The sequence below is a fragment of the Sinohyriopsis cumingii genome, chromosome 19 (genome assembly GCF_028554795.1).
Source record: "Sinohyriopsis cumingii isolate HCF-2022 chromosome 19, ASM2855479v2, whole genome shotgun sequence".
Classification (NCBI taxonomy): Eukaryota; Metazoa; Mollusca; class Bivalvia; order Unionida; family Unionidae; genus Sinohyriopsis; species Sinohyriopsis cumingii.
The window spans coordinates 23147178-23164362 of record NC_142979.1 but is presented as its reverse complement, the minus strand read 5'-3'; the positions used below and the strand labels follow the sequence as shown (position 1 = coordinate 23164362).

General features: G+C 35.0%; 1 protein-coding gene across 1 annotated transcript in view; it reads right to left on the bottom strand.

Annotated features, from left to right (window-relative positions):
- Positions 1–343: 343 nt before the first annotated feature.
- LOC149775273 (uncharacterized) overlaps positions 344–17185 on the bottom strand; it is a 40922-nt gene continuing 24080 nt past the window's right edge. Inside the window, exon 6 of the mRNA XM_089943613.1 lies at positions 344–432. Coding sequence (XP_089799739.1) covers positions 353–432 — 80 coding nt within the window. The 3' untranslated portion in view covers positions 344–352. The remainder of the gene's footprint in view (positions 433–17185) is intronic.

Sequence of the window (17185 nt, the reverse complement as noted above, 5' to 3'; positions counted from 1 at the left end):
TCAAAGTCTGATCAAAATCTGATTAGAAAATACAAATGCCAGGTTGGTAACAAGCTCAACCAAGCAAATGCAAGATCACCTCATTTATATGCATTGATGTTGCTCAATATCCAAATTTTCCCAAGACTTGGATGATCCAAGCACACTGAACAGTTTGACCAAATAAGAACAGACGTATGACTTCAGTCGTGCATGTCTATGTGAATGTGTGTAAATTGGAATTATTTTTCAGCTGTCTGAGGCCTTCAGCCTCTGTGTATGTGTGTAAAACTGAATTACTTTTAAGCTGTCTGAGGCCTTCACTCTGAATGTTTGTAAATTTGACTTTTAACTTGTAAGAGGCTGTCACTCTCTATGAGAATGTGTGTAAATTTGACTTACTTTTAAGCTGTCTGAGGTCTTCAGTCTCTGGTCTTTCATTTCTTGTGGTTTCTGAAGATAGAATTTTTTTTCACAATTAAAATACCATTGTTTTAAATGCTTAAGAGCTTTTTCCATGGAGAAAATTGTTGGCATTTTTGCTTGTTTCTTGTCCGCTATTTTCAACGGATGAAATTTCCTGTTGGTCTTATACTTATTTTAAAAGATAGCACAATAATGTAAGAGTTAAAAAAGTAAATGCAACTAATTCAACACCCATATACTGTGTTGTTTATATTTTTAAAAACTACTATACTTTCATTGCAAAACTGAAAAACATCTTTATATACTATGTATGATTTACAGAAGAGAAAACTTTTAAATATGAAAATAATCTACTGCACAGCTCATTCCAGAAAAATGTATTTTGTATTTTGTACAGTAAGTATCCATTACTGAATTCAGCTCAGAAATATTATCCCATTTAAATAATAATAATAATAATAATAATAATAATAATAATAATAAAGACTTTATTTAGAGAAGGTAACTCAATTAGTTACAGAACTAATCTACCTTGAGGCCTTCTATCTGTTATGTACAATATATACAGTATATACAACATGATGTGAAGAGTCTGGCTTGACACTAAAAATAATTAAGTAATTTTAAAATTCAAAGTATCAAGCCTGGAACACATTCACAGGCATCAGTGAAAACATAAACATATATAAAACATAAAATATAATCCTGCTTGGAAAAATTCAGCTATGAAAATGATGTAAAATTACGGAAAAGCAGGCTGTATTTTTTGTACTAGAATTGTTCAATTTTCTAAAAATTTCATCTATTTAAGACATTGATTGTGAAAAGATAAAATGCTAGGAGCCTGCCTTATGTCACTGGGAATGTTGTTCCACACCAGTGGACCAGTATATTGAAAACTTTTTTTAAACAATTCCTTTTTTGGCCTTGGTATAATTTACTTTTTTCTTCTTATGGACCTTAAATTTGGAGTGCCATCAGCATCTCTTTGGTGAAAGATATTGCTTAGATAGACAGGAATGTCTTTTCTGGATACTTTATACATCAATTTGGCCTTTCTAAGAAATATTCTTTCATGTATTGTTAAAACCTTTATAGTATTCATTGCATCCTGAAAATTTTCTATACTTTGATCTAGAATTAAATGACAAGACCACTTTTGGAGTCTTAAAAGTGTTGTTATGTTTGAATTAGAGATATTACCCCAAATAACATTACAGTAGTCCAGATATGGCTGAATATAACTTTTATAAAAGATGACCCTATACTGAAGAGGAATGTATGTTTTGATTTTCCTCAGTAGCCAAAGATAAGAGTTAACCTTTCTGAAATATGTTTAATGTGAATAGACCAAGTAAGATTGTTATCCATGAATACACCAAGAATTCTATCTTGAGAGGTCATATTGAGGCTCACATTGTCAAACAGAACCTGGAGTTTCTTGCTATCTAGCCTTGCTCATTTTTGTTGTGTTGTAACTAGTAGGGTTTTTGTTTTTCTGTATTTATGATAATACTGTTTTCCTTGTACCATACTTGAAGTCTGTTGAGAGCAACTTGTACCAGTACGTTATTGAGGCTCACATTGTCAAACAGAACCTGGAGTTTCTTGCTATCTAGACTTGCTCGTTTTTGTTGTGTTGTAACTAGTAGGGCTTTCGTTTTTTCTGTATTTATGATCATACTGTTTTCCTTGTACCATACTTGAAGTCTGTTGAGAGCATCTTGTAAGTTATTTTCAAGTACTGTTTTGGTTTTACCAATCACAGACAGTGTAGTATATTCTGCATAAAGATGAGTGGAAGAAAATGAAGTTCCAATGTTAAGAGGTAAATCGTTGATAAATAGTACGAATAACACAGGCCCAAGCATGGAGCCTTGTGCTACTCCAAAATTAATAGTTTTACTTTCAGAAAGTTGGCCATTTAAAGATACTTTTTACACTCTATCAGTTAAATAAGAAGTAAACCAGTATAGGGAGTTTTCCCTGCATTGATAGATTTGTAGTTTTTCAAGCAAATGTTCATGGTCTACAAGATCAAAAGCTTTATGAAAATCAACCATAATAGTGCCTACCATTTCTCCTTGATCTAATGCTTTCAGCCATTTATCAAAGAGACAAGTGCAGTTTCACAGGAGTTATTCTGGTGAAATCCAGACTGATTATCATGAATAAGATCATAAGTGTTTGTTTAAGTAGTTGAGAAAAAAAAATCATGTACATGTTTTTCTAGAAGTTTGGAGAGACAAGGAAGGATAGAGATGGGTCTGTAGTTATTTAAATCATCTTTTGTTCCTGCTTTATGCAATGGTATAACTTTGGCAGTTTTCCATGTTTGTGGAAATTTATTAGACCTAATACTTTCATTGCAAATGAAAGCTGTAATCTCTACAATTGCAGGTGCAGCTACCTTTATTAGCCTTGGTCCAATCATATCAAGTCCTGTAGTTTTACAATCATCCATTTTTTAATATATTTCAACACAAATTCGGAACTCATTTCAGGAATTTCAAACGTTGTTTGGTAGTATTTTAGCACAAAAATGTTCCAGATGATCAGATGAAGTTCTGGGTTCTTTATGTTTTTCAGCAATTTGAACAAAAAAGTTGTTAAAAAGTATCTGAGATGTCAGCTGGATTATCAGTGTAAATGCCTTCATGATTGAGGGATAAAATTTCAGCTTTACTCTTACATTTGCCTGCACCAAACCCTGTAAACACTTTCCAGATAGCTTTGAGATTATTTTGTTTTCATCAAGCACTTTTTTATAGTGCACTTGTTTGGCTTGATGTATCATTTTAATAACTTTATTTCTCCAAACTCTATATTCAGTTTGATTTCCTACTGATTTTAGTTGGTCTCTTTGCTTTATTGCTTCTACAATTTCTGGGGAGATCCAGCGTGGCTGGTGGTCTTTCTTTATCCTGTGAGTTTTTAAAGGGGTATGCTTGTTCACTATACTGATGAACAGATAGGAAAATTGCAAAGTGGTCACTTATACCAATCTTTGGAACCATTACTTCCAAAACATTTTCTTTTATATTGGTATAAATATGATCAATAAGTGTTTTAGAGGTAGATGTTACTCTGGTGGGTTCATTTACTAGTTGCTCCATACCTAATGAAGCAATAAAATTCATCCAATTGACTTTTATTTGATCATTGAGAAGGTTTCTATTTATATTGCCTAGAATGTAAAATTCTTTATCTTCTTTTGAAATTTTATCTACTTGAAGTTCAAAATATTCACACCATTCAGTATGTGATGATGGGGGGTCTGTACACAAAACCTACTAAATAGGGCTTAGCTTTTTTTGGAGTGATCTGTAGCCAAATGGATTCTATTTCACGCATTTCTAGGTCTTCCCGTCTTTTACAAATAGTATCAGTTCTAACCTACACAAGGAGCCCACTGCCACCTGTTTTCCTATCCTTTCGATAAGGTTTGTCGTAGCCACTGATATACAAGACATTTTCACCCTGATTTTCTGTTAACATTGTTTCCGAGAGTCCAAATAAATGGATATTATTATTTGCAGAGGTTAGCAGTAACTTCACTTGATCAATCTTTCCATGAAAACCCTGAATATTTAAGTGACCTATGTGTAAACATTTGCTAGAAACTCCTAAATTCATGAGATTAATGTTTATGCTATTAGAGGCACTCAAGGAGACATTAAAAGTATTAAAACTATGTTCACAGTGATCATCATTACAACTATCATTACTCTATATAACAAATTAGTTTTTCTACAACTGCATTTTCTACTTTTATAATCTTAGTATAAATCTGAACTATAAGTCATATTTGAATCTGTACAATTAGCTGGTAAGTTTCCACATTCAGAACATGCATCAGCAAGAGGATCAAATCTGTTTTGACAAGGGATGCCTGGTGTATATGACAGTCCTTGATAGATAGATTGGTCCTCCCGCTGAATAGAGTCTTCCTGTGGAGTTGAGATGGCCTCATTGCCCTTTTCCTATTCTATAAATCTATTGTGAGTTTTGGCTTTGAGTCCAAAGCTACCACACTGATGGCATTGTATTGGCTGTCTGTGCCTGCATTCCTGTGATGAATGTTTGATCTCACCACAGTAATCACATCCCAAAGTGTATTGACGGTACTGATATGGCTGACCATACTGTCTGGTGCTATTTTTACCTACACTGGATTTATAGAGACCGATGAAGTTTGTAATGAGGCTGTAAGACCAGACTACACAAATGACTGCATTTATATTTTTTGCCAGTTTTTCCACCCCATTGGAAGACAGGTGAATATTATCTGTTTTTCCAAATAAATGTTGCATCACTTGCCCCTCTTCATCCAGGAAACTCATGTATTTTTGTAAACAATATCACACTTCCATTCACTTGCCAGTCTTGGATGACCTTATTGATATCTAACACATCATAATCTCCCCTGGGGGCCATTTCACAGTGCAACCTGACAGCTTTGATTTTGCTTATGGATGTGTGTAAATAATTGGTCATATAGTTCTTCAAAAAGTTCTAGATCAGTCTCCTTCACTGGCATTGTTCCCTCCAATATAGAGGACTATTTTAGTAAACATGGAGAGATCATATATTTTTATATCTTCCAGTACTGTCTGTATTTTGGCACCTGAAATGGCATGCTTTCTAACACAGTGCCTCAGCCTTCTGTTGTTAATTCCATGTAAAATGGAACTACCAATAAGGAGGATGTTATCTCTGCTGGTAGAAGACAATTTAGTATTATGTTTACTTTCTATTGATGTAGGTAGTCTGTATGGTGCTTTATTACTCTTAACTTTATCAGTCCTGGCTGAGTTAGCGGCAGAGTTAGAAAACTGCTTTGGGTTTTCTTTTGGCAATACTTCATGTGTCTGTAAACTTTTACTTAGAGAAATAGGTTTAGGACCAATGGTTTGTGAATGTCTGCTGATAGTCAAAGGTTTCTCTCTCTGGGCAGCTAATTTAACCTTCTCATTTATTAGCTTGTCAATTTGTTTTTGCATCTTGCCCACTTGCTTCTGGAGTGTTTGCATTACAGTCAGCAGCAGGTCAGTATTACACATACATGGAGAGAGCTGTCTATGATCTCTAGTAGGGCACTCTGTAGGTGGCATAAGGGTCATAGTCACTGAAGTGCTATTCACTGCAGGAACCCTAGAAAGTGGGTCAGCTCTCTCATCAGATAATTCCTGGTTTCTAAGACTACAACTTTCATTTGAGTCCATTATACCTGATAAACATGTGGAATTGAAACTATCCTCACTGGTAGGGGATTCTAAAAATAGATTAATAGCCATTCTGATGAAGTTCTTATCTTTCCATTACACTGACCTTAAACCCCTAACTTCTATTAGACTTTCAGCACAATTAAAAATAAGTATACATTTTAGTCAATCATGCTGTGTTATAATAGTAAACTTGGACTGGGATGAATCAAATGTGAATTCCTTTTTAATTTGTTCCAGGAACTGATGGAAAAATCCAGTTGTCAAAAATGTTATTGTGAAATTTGATGAATTTAAATGTTTCACATTGTAGATGATACCCTCTAAATAGTCCTTAACAGGAAGATCTTGCTCTACATCAGAGAATCGTTCAAAAGAAAATTGTTCCAAGTCAGAAGAGTGTGAGAAAGTTGACATGGCAATTGCCATCAGCTTATTCTACACCAGTTATTACTCCAAATCCCTTGAATGTTGAGCTGTAACTAGAGTCAAAGATATAATGCCTGATGTTAAATTGCTTTAAAAAAAAAAAATACTAATAATTATTGAATCTGAATGTTAGAGACATAGAAGATAATATTACTCCTTTATTCCTTGAAATTTGGAATGAATACACCAACATCGAGGAGTAAACCTGTTCTTTTGAATAGCCATAGAACAAAGGAACCACCATGTTGAATCTGGCTGCTGGCTGAGCAAATTTTCACATCACAAAATAGTTCTTGCATTGTATTGAAACAGAAAAATGTCAAAGCTTCATGAAAAGAAACATGATGTAGCCTTTTGGTCATAGATATTTCATGGATGATGAATTAAACACACAGATATTCATGGATTTAACTGTTAATGCAGTTGCCATAGCCACAGCTTAGTATCTTAAATTCTCAAATTTATTTTCTGCAGTTTCATGTTATGAATTATCATTTCTCTATAACTGTTGGTTCAGATTGGATGCGATACAAATAATTGTTTGCATATTTTTTTACATGATCACTGACAAGACAAATATGTCCAAGAATCCAACAATAAAGCTTGATAATTCATAAAGTATAATATATCAGGTTTTCACTTCAACAAAAGAACTTGAGTTTAAAATTGAAATGCAAGTCTAGAACTCAGTGGCATTGGTGATTATTATAAGTATGGCTTTAAATTTAACCAGTCAAATATCAGTCAATCTTGACATTAAATTAAATATATTCATGTGACATGAGTCTGTATTTAGATTTATAATTGTTTTCCTATATTTACTTTTTATTTCTGAAGAAATTCAAATAAATTAATGTAGACCTCAAATAATGATTAAAGTTAACCTAAATGAATCAGTTTCAACTCTTTACCTAGCACATGCATTTGGTGTTCTTGCAACCTCATCTTATTAAGGTCTGAGCTGAAAAGCATGTTTTCCCTACATGCATTATCCCAGATCCATTCTACACCCAGTTAGAATAAAAACTATTCCTTTGTTATCACTATTCTGATTTTTATACTGCTTTTATCTGATAATGGGACCTTATATATATAGGAATGCCTGTGTAACAACTATTAGAAAATGAAAGAAATATGGAAAATGTTACATTTAATGTTTCAATGGCTGTAAAATGTTTAAATTTTGCTTAGAAATGAATTCAATTAAATTGCCATACATTTGGTACAAACATATTATAATATAAGCTGTGATCATACATATTTTACTTTTGTTATTTCAAAAATGACGATTTCTTTTTTGGTCATATCAATCTGATTTCAGACCTCATCAATAGTTCCACAGAAATATTTCCATGTTTTACTGGCAACTCAGGACAGTTTCCTTTTTTTTATCCAGCTTCTGTTTTCTATGAATATGTCCCCTAAAACTGATATTTTTCCATGGAATATATACTACATCCCATGGAACATACAGACGTCCATTGAACAGTAACCGACCCATAAAAAACGAACGTAAAATCCAGAATATGTAGATAAGCACTGGCAGTAACAAATTGAAAATGGATGTAATAATGGTAAAATGAAAATGTCTGTGAGAGTGATAAAATGAAAATTGCAGTGATAGTCATAAAATGAAAATGAAAATGGCTTCAAGAGTGATAAAATGACAATGGCTGTGAGAGTGACAAAATGAAAATGGCTGTAAGAATCACAAAATGAAAATGGCTGTGAGAGTGACAAAATGAAAATGGCTTCAAGTGTGATAAAATCACAATAGCTGCGAGTGACAAAATGAAAATGGCTGTGAGTGACAAAATGAAAATGCTATGAGAGTGACAAAATGAAAATGGCTGTGAGAGTGGCAAAATGAAAATGGCTATGAGAGTGACAAAATGAAATAGCTGTGAGAGTGATTAAATAAAAATAGCTGAGAGTGACAAAATGAAAATGGCTTCAAGAGTGATAAAATCACAATAGCTGCGAGTGACAAAATTAAAATGGCTGTGAGTGACAAAATGAAAATGGCTGTGAGAGTGACAAAATGAAAATAGCTGTGAGAGTGACAAAATGAAAACGGCCGTGAATGTGACAAAATGAAAATAACTGTGAGAGTGACAAAATGAAAATAGCTGTGAGAGTGATAAAATGAAAATGGCTGTGAATGTGACAAAATGAAAATGGCTGTGCTAATCATAAAATGAAAATGGCTGTGCGAGTCATAAAATGAAAATAGCTGCGAAAGTGACAAAATGAAAATGGCTGTGAGTAATAAAATGTCAATGAAATGCCTGCGAGAGTGATAAAATGAAAATGGCTGTGTAGGTGACAAAATGAATGAATGTTGAAAGGAAATGTCAAAGATTTCATTCTTTACTGACATTTAAGTCTTTTACTATAAAATATATAATTATCAAATTTGTTTTGTCAAAATATATTGTCTTGTTTTCAGAGGGTGGAAATTAAAGCACATTTAGGTTAAAAAGAGAGACATTTATAAGCTAGCAATCATTATTTTCAAACTGGCATTAAATGAGACATCAGGGTTTTATGCTAGCAAATTGAACAAAAGTAGATATTTAAAATTAACTTTTCCTGAATTTTGTGAACACAAAGTAAATGTTTTGAGTGAAATTATGTTTCTCTGAGAATACATACAAACACAATAATGCTGAGACATAAAGATGTAGTACCACTATAATCCAGCCCTACTATACAGATAACTATTCATAATTTCTGTCTATATGATAGAGATGAAGGGCAATAACTCTTGCCCATTACCTTCTCTTGCTGCCACTGGTGTTGCTAGTTTTTAAGCTCATCAACATATCAACAAGGTTGCTTGCATGGCATGATAGCTGGGACAGTGTTTAAGTAATGTGATACATTAAGTATTTTCAGATAGGCATAATGTTTTGAAAAAATGTGCTTTCTCCCTCAAATACATTCCTGGATTATGAGGATAGATGGTATGTGGTAGTGATGGGCATTCTACCTATACCTTAGGTAGCCTTCTAGGGAATACAAGGCTCAATTCTAAATGCAAACAATAACCCATTCTCCTAACTTGAAAACAACATAGCCTATGGCCACGTGATCTGTGATTCACTTCTGGGGTTAAGAAGATAATTGAATTCTTCTCAGTAACAAAATTTCCCTGGCGAATTCAGTGAAGCTTAAAGGTATTACTGATTTTAACTAGATCTCGTGGTCATCTTGGCCGCTGCCACATTACCCACGATGTTCGAAGTTGGTCTCTGCAAAGATAAATCCCTGAGATAAAAACAGGAGAAAGTTGATTCTTCATGCCTGCCAACAAATTCTATTATATCTCAGTTCAAAATGCAGTGTTTGAATACAAGGCTTGCTAAGACTGCTCGATGATCATGAGCTGAAATACTCATGTGACTATGGTCTTTTGAGACTTTAGTGCATGTTGGGAGAATAACCCACTTCAGCCATGAAGAGAGGGTTTGAGGAGTAATATACTGCTTCCCAGCCTTCACCAGGAGAAAATCAGTTGCATGTGCCATGATTTACCTCTGTGTGTTTCAAGTAGTGCTTGAGGGCTTATACAGGGTTTTGCATAGCCCCAGCTTTTGACATGTCTGTTATCAGGAAACATGTTTAGTATGACTATAGTTTCTGCAAGGTCTAGGTTAAAGGCTCAAATTTCTCTGAATTGAGCCATGTTAAAACCCATGGACAGACGTTGTTTTGGAAACAAGGTCAATCCAAATCCAAATTGGTTAGTAAGTCTGACAGTTCTTTATCATGACCAATATCGCTTCTGCCATGATGTCAGAATTTGTCAGATATGGAGCAGTAGTCTTTAATAGTAATTGGGGCCAACTGTTTCTTCTCAAAGAGCCAGATAAAAAGGTTGGCAAGTTCTTGGATCAAGGCACCCAGAGGGCCGATGTTATTAACTCGGCACCAGTCCCTGAAAACACGTCAATTTCCATCCTTACACAATTGAAGGTCTAAATGTTTTCTTTTGCAAGGCTGCTCTTACAAGAGTTGGAGAAAAAGATGATGGTTGTATACCTGTGTATCTTAGTTGTAGGAGAAGATCTGGCTTGGACGGAATCTTCCAGGATAGACTTTCTGTTAGATAATTGATGTAGGACTTATCTCACTGAAGATGCTATGACAATCAGATTTTATTTCTGAACCCTGAACTGCTGTGTACCTTGGTTATATGAGAATATTCGACTTGAAAGAAATCTTCCTGGATAGACTTATTGTTAGATCATTGATGTGGGATTTGTCCCATTGGAGAAAGGCTATGACAATCATCTTGTACTTCTGACCCCTCAACTGCTTAATGATTTTCAGCACCAAGGCCATGGGAGGGTAGACAAAGGCCCACACGTCATTCTAACTGATTGGTGTTGTGTCCATTACACAGGCTTAGGGGTCTGGAATTTGAAAAACAAAGGTGGGCATTTTGTGATTTCACCTTGTCTCAAACAGGTCTATCATTGGATACCCCCAAAATCATTTGAATCAGACAAAAAACAGAATGAGGGAAAGAGCATTAGCTTATGAATGATTTGACCCTTCCTTAGAGTCTGTCCGGAATTTGTCTGATGTGTTCATTGATGTGGTTGTGGTAGAACCGAGATAGGAACCGCCACACCATAACCCATAGGTTGGGTGATTTGGGATCACTTTTCGAGGAGATAGGTCACAACTAATAAGCTGTCTGACATAATCAGGACTCTTTTCCTGCAGAGTTGGTGTCCTTTCAGAATTTAAAGACATTTATAACCACTTTCATTTTAAGAAGGTTAATTTGAAGAGGCAGCCCCCTGACCCTACTTGTCACTGACAGTACAAGAGACAGGCAAAAGGTGGACATCCTAACCATATATATACATGTACTGGCATCCATACAGATCATCACGTCAATTGGTGCTTCTCCCGGGTATCTCCTGTCATGAACCAATCTAGCTTTTACCACTGACACAGGAATGATTGAACCTTGGTTGTAATCCTGACCTTTGGATCAAGTGGACTGGAAAAAGGGTTCCACAGAGACAACAATGTCGTTTGTAAAGAGGTACATAAAGAGACAACATATCAGGTTTAAATCTGATGCCACCCTGAGTAGTTGAATTATCTCGGTGCAGTCCAAATCATGTGGGAAACGTACTCAACTAGTGTGATGATCTGTGTAACTCAAACAAGACGGAGTGAGTAAACTGTGATAGGTAAGACATTCCATACCCAGGAGGATAAAGCTCTAGGATGGGTGAAGATCAGACTTTTCAGAGTTCATGTGAAAAACCAGACATTTGAAAAATGAGAGGAAATGGTTCCAGTCTGTTCCAAAGTCCGATTTGAGTAAATGCTGTTGTGCAGGATTGTCTTCACACTTACTATTCTCTTCAGTGGTAATTGTAGAGAGATGAAGCCATAGGCCTGGTGAGATGGATGGATTTATCTCTAAGATCCCAGTAATAGCAGTTCAATGTACTGTAGCCTTGTGCATACTACAGACAAGTGAATCATTAAGCATGCAGTGATGAAGCCATTGGCCTGGTGAAATGGATGGATCTTTCAGTAAGGTAACGGGACTAAGGTGGACTGTTTGGGAAGTCAGCTAGACTGCCTACTTGGTTGGCTGGATGGTCATGGACAGTTACTGGATGGCAAAACGGTAATATAAGATGGATCCATTGGATCCCGCAAAAACCTACCATGTCCTGACTTATAGGCATGAAGGCTACGATAAAACATGGGGGACTTATGCTTCCTGGGCTGCCTAAAAACAGGGGTACACTGTCCAATTGTATTATAATTACCTGCAGCAATAAAACGGGGATAAAGGTGCAAAATTTGCACAATATTTTGTACTTACTGGTACGTACCTAAAGTCAATTCTGGACTGTGTGCCAGGGATTCTGCTGTATTAATCTAATTTCCATTATTGGATCAAGAAGTTTTATTTTCAAATATCCCAATCTAAAGTTAACAAATGCTGCTTGCCATAACCTTTTCCTCATTCCATTCATATCGTATCATGTGGTACGAGACTGAAACCATAATTTTACATTTTTCTTTAACAGAAATTATATTAATCATGCACAATCTTTACATTAGTTTTAAGTTCATTTAGTCAAAATAAGTCAGGAACCAAACTGGACTCAGACATTTGGGATAGATTACCTCTCTCCTGCCAGAATAATGTGAAAAAGTTGGTAGAAGCCGGTGAACAACATTCAAGGTTGAGGCATCACAACGGGCAGATTGATTCAAGTATCTACTTCCCAGTTGAAACTCATGAACTGAATACAGCATGTATATAAATACATGTACCAACGTCAATTTAACACTAAAGTTTAGTCACAGTCAGTACAAATTATTTTATTTTGATCCTGTGGATAAGTGAAAAGAAATTCTAATGTCAAGCCATGGATACTAAAATCTCAGTGTTAGAATATCCTTCTGACACATTAGCATATGCACAATATTTTGTCACCTTCTACGTGTTTATCTCTCAGGGAATTTAATGTTGACTAATTTCCATATTGTGTGTAAAACTCAAATACACAGCACAGTAATGAAAGTTGTAAATGGTTTGAATAATTATTTATATCATGCAGAATTGCAGATCAAAGGAATTTACAGCATGTGGGATTTAACATTGAATACACATACACTCATTTTGAGAAATGGTTCTCAAAAAATGCTATAGACTATTTTGTGTTATATGAACAGATTTGTGTGGTTATTTGCTGAAATAATAGGTTTGCAATATATATCTTTTTTCCAGATATAACTTAAATGACTATACAACAATAATCTAGAAGTAAGAAACTTGTTCCCAAATCCATTCTTTGCTAGCACATTTCAATTACTTTGGCATGATGTTGTTGTTGTTTGGGGTTTAACGCCATTTTTCAGCACATGATAGGCTATGCATGGCGGCCATTATTAATGGTGGAGGAAGAACCCAGGAAAACCCCGGGAAGAACCACCTACCCACGAGAAACTACTGGCAAGCTTTCTCACATACCCACATTGGCCGAATCCTAGACTCAAACCCATGCAGACAGAGGTGAGATGGCAGTGATCCGTAACAGAGAGCACTTTAGACCACTCAGGGCCCCTAAACTCATTAATGAAATGTAGTGTTTAGAGAATAGCACTTCTGCTGAAAATACTGATTTAGAAATTGGAATAAAAAGACTAATTTGGAAAAAATATGACAAAGCTAATTTTAAGGAAGTTTCATCAAATCAAAAGCAAAATGGGTGGAGGAGGGAGAGAAACTAACAAGACACTTTTGTTGCCTTGAAATTGTAGATTAAAACTATTACAAAATATTTAATGAAATTATAACAAATCAATTTAATATTAGAAAAGTTGGGAATTTTCAAGAAAAACTGTATAAAGATGAAATTGAAATAGAGGAAATAACTGACATGATCTTATTTAGAATTATAACATTCATGAATTCCTAAGTTAGACCAGTCGTCAAGCTTTGAATGAAAAATTACCCTAAAAGAATTTTTATACTGTCACAGAAATGTGAAAAATAGCAAAACTCTTGGACTAGATGGTTTCATGGTATAATTTTGTAAAAATTCTTCTGGTGATATTGGGGAATTTGTCATTATAGCATACATCAAAGGATCTTTTTCAACAGTTTTGTAGCTGAGAACTTGTATACCAAAGGAAGATAAACCAAAACAAAATTTACAAAACTGGTGCCCTATATCATTACTAAATGCAGTCTACAAATTAGCTTCAGGATGTATTGCTAACAGAAAAGCGTCAGTACTAAATGATATAATATGCGACCAAACAAATTTTATTAATACATTAACCCCTGGCGACGAGTTTACGTGGCAGGAGATAGTAGCCTACTGCCGAGCTCTGTAGCGTCAAGGTCATGTATGATACACAAAAGTGGGTGGTATTATAGAAAGGCAGCATACATGCCAAACCCTGGCGTGTAAAAGTGTAATCCAAGTGGACAAAAACAGTAATCTGAGCTTAAAAAGTGTAATCCACATATAACATACAAAAATTCAATGAGCATGTGTACAAAATGATTTATTTACCCTTTCTAGTCTTTTAACATCAATTACTGCTTCTAATTTTCGTATACAGCACTTTGAGCTTTAAAAAGCAAAAGTCTCCCATACTGCATTTGAAAACACTTTGTACCAGCAGAGATTATGAATGTTTTGCACACCAGTAGAGAACCAAGTGCTGGGTTACAGAGCCTGGATCTAAATTCAGTTTTATTTTTGTTAACAATACTGAACAATCTCTCACAGACAGCATTAGAATGGTAAAGAACAAATATTCCTTTCGTAACCTAACAAAGAAGAGGAAATTTACATCTTCCAGTTATTGGGTCTTTTAGCTGGGAAATAAGATGCCATTGCACATCAACTCTGTCCGCATGAAGTACGTTGTCAGGTAGAATGCCAACTTGATACTTCAGGGGTTCTCCTTCTAATTTATCAGCAGCCTTTCCTTCAGCAAGAAGCATCAAATGACAGGAACAACCTGATATTTACAGTGATGGAGACATTTTTCAAAATATAGAATGCAAATCCTTTATGAATTCCAGTCATCAATGATGCAGTATCAGCTTAAAACCCCATAGAGTTCTGCCAACTTATGTTTATTCAAAGCAGCATCAAGCACAAAAAAAATGTTTCTCCAGTGGAATCTACTGTTAGTTCTGATAATCAAAGAAGAGCACTCTGACTCTGCCCTTTTTCATTGTCAAAGCCTCTTACACACTGGATACAACATTTTGTCATCATAATCACTGCTCCTGCCAGTTGCAATACTAAATGGCCCAATTTTCATGGCTTCTGCAATTTTAAGCGAATTATCTTCTGCTAAACACCTAATAATATTAGATGATTTTGTTCTTGCAGATGCATATTTTGTGCAATTTTGGAATCAGGAAACATCTGTTGGAACAAAGGACCAACGTAGTCTTCTACTGCTCTAGTCCATGTTCTATTAAGAACTTGGTAAATATTGCCTCTGCATTTATTAGTTCTGCTTTAAAAAAGAAGTTACAAGTTACCTTAGTATTGGAGTTTGTAAAACAAGCTAATTCAAGGTTTCTTTGTTTTACCATCATGGCCAATATTAAAATCCTTTCCACACTGCCTGCAGCAGGCGCGAAGCTGCCCTAGAATGGAACGCTGTATTGTGTAATTCATGTATTTATCTTTGAATCAGCTTCTCGTCTTTTTCTAATCCATCTGTGAAATTATTTGAAAAACAGTTTTGCTCAAATACACTCATCTGCTAGAATAAATCTGACTTGACTTTTAGCGCCAAATACCTACATACTAGTTCTGTATAAAATATGAATTACAATAATGAATCTGCAAGCAAGATTAAAAATTAGAAAACCAGTCTGTTCTCTCCTAACTAAGCCATACAGCTGCTATAAATAGAAATCGAGGTCAAAAGTTTGAAAGTAAAACCAGTATGTTTCTTGGAAATAGGGCAGATGCTATAATTAGAACATAATACTGTTAGGAAAGTGCATGCAAGGTTATGGACAAGCGTACTCTTATGGTGTAGTTACATAGCAGCCGTCTTTTCTAGAATATGGTCTCAAAGATTAATGGGATGTTAATAAAAATAAGAAAATAAATTATTGCATAAATATGCTGTGGATGGATAAAGTTCTGTCAGCTGGGGAGACCAGTTTATGTCTACATTTTTCTGTGAGCAAAGGTGAGTTTATTTACTTCTGTTGTTGTTGTGTTGTTGTTGTTTTGGGGTTTAACGCCATTTTTCAGCACATGGTAGGCTATATATGACGGCCAGTATTAATGGTGGAGGAAGAACCAGGGGAAACCCCCGGAAAGAACCACCGACCCACAAGAAGCTACTGGCAAGTTTTCTCACATACCCATAATGGCTGAATCCGAGACTCGAACCGGCGCAGACAGAGGTGAGATGGCAGTGATCCGTAATGGAAAGCGCTTTAGACCACTTGGTCACTTGGGGCCCCTCTACTTCTGTAAGTTCACGTTTAAAACCAAGCTTGCATATGGGGTGGATTCCATGCTACAGACATAGCGCTCATCCATCCCCACCCCCACCCTCGTTATCATCTAAGCAATACCGGTAGTTTTACTTGTTACTGTTCTTGTCTTGGGGTTTTGCAATTTTTAACGTTATGATACATGACATTACAAACCTTTGTGGGGGTAAACTGGCAATATTGAAGTAGATGAGACCATTTTTTCCCCAATTCCCTTTCGCGAATTGATTAAAAAAATGGCAGCCAAAAATATTCAATAGAAGCAAAAAATTATAGAAAGTGGGGTTAAAAAAGGTTTTCCCATGATTGTAGCCAATCAGTAAAGAGAATACTGCACAAAAATTTCATGGGCTTATCTGGATCAATCAGAATCACATAAAGTGATATGTTCACATGTATAATATCAAAAATATTAAACTGAACACACTATAGGCAAAGTGTACTGACTATGTAATAAATATTATTTACAGGATACACATTTCACTTAAGATAAATTATCATCAGAGTTCGACTGGTTTTTGAATGTTTCTTTAACTGTTATGGGTCAAATTCAAGAGGAGTTTGCATTTTATTTAATAATTTTGAATACGACATAAAAGAATTGAAAAAGGATTATGATGGCAATTTGATTGCACCTTACATAAAAATAAATGAAAAATGTAATATCTAGTTAATATATATGGACCAAATAATGATTGTAAAAATTTTTACAATATGATAACTGATATTATAAGAGAATATGAAAATGATTCCATTATCAGTTGTAGTAGATTCAATTTGGTTCAGAATTGGACTGATATAATTATATATATATAAATAATCCTGATGCAAGAAATGAATTATAGTGCAAGAAAGATATATTTGGTCTTGTAAACCAATTTAGAAAAAAACTTCATTTAAAGATATATACATGAGCAGAAGAAAATCCTTTAAAACAAGCTAGATTAGATTTCTTTCTGATGACAGCCTCTCTCATGCAAAAAAAGTAGATGAAGTAATAAGAAACGCAAGCTATAGGTCTGACCACTTTATGATACTAAATCTGATTGAATGACTTTATTACAGGTAAGTGTTTGTGGAGACAGAA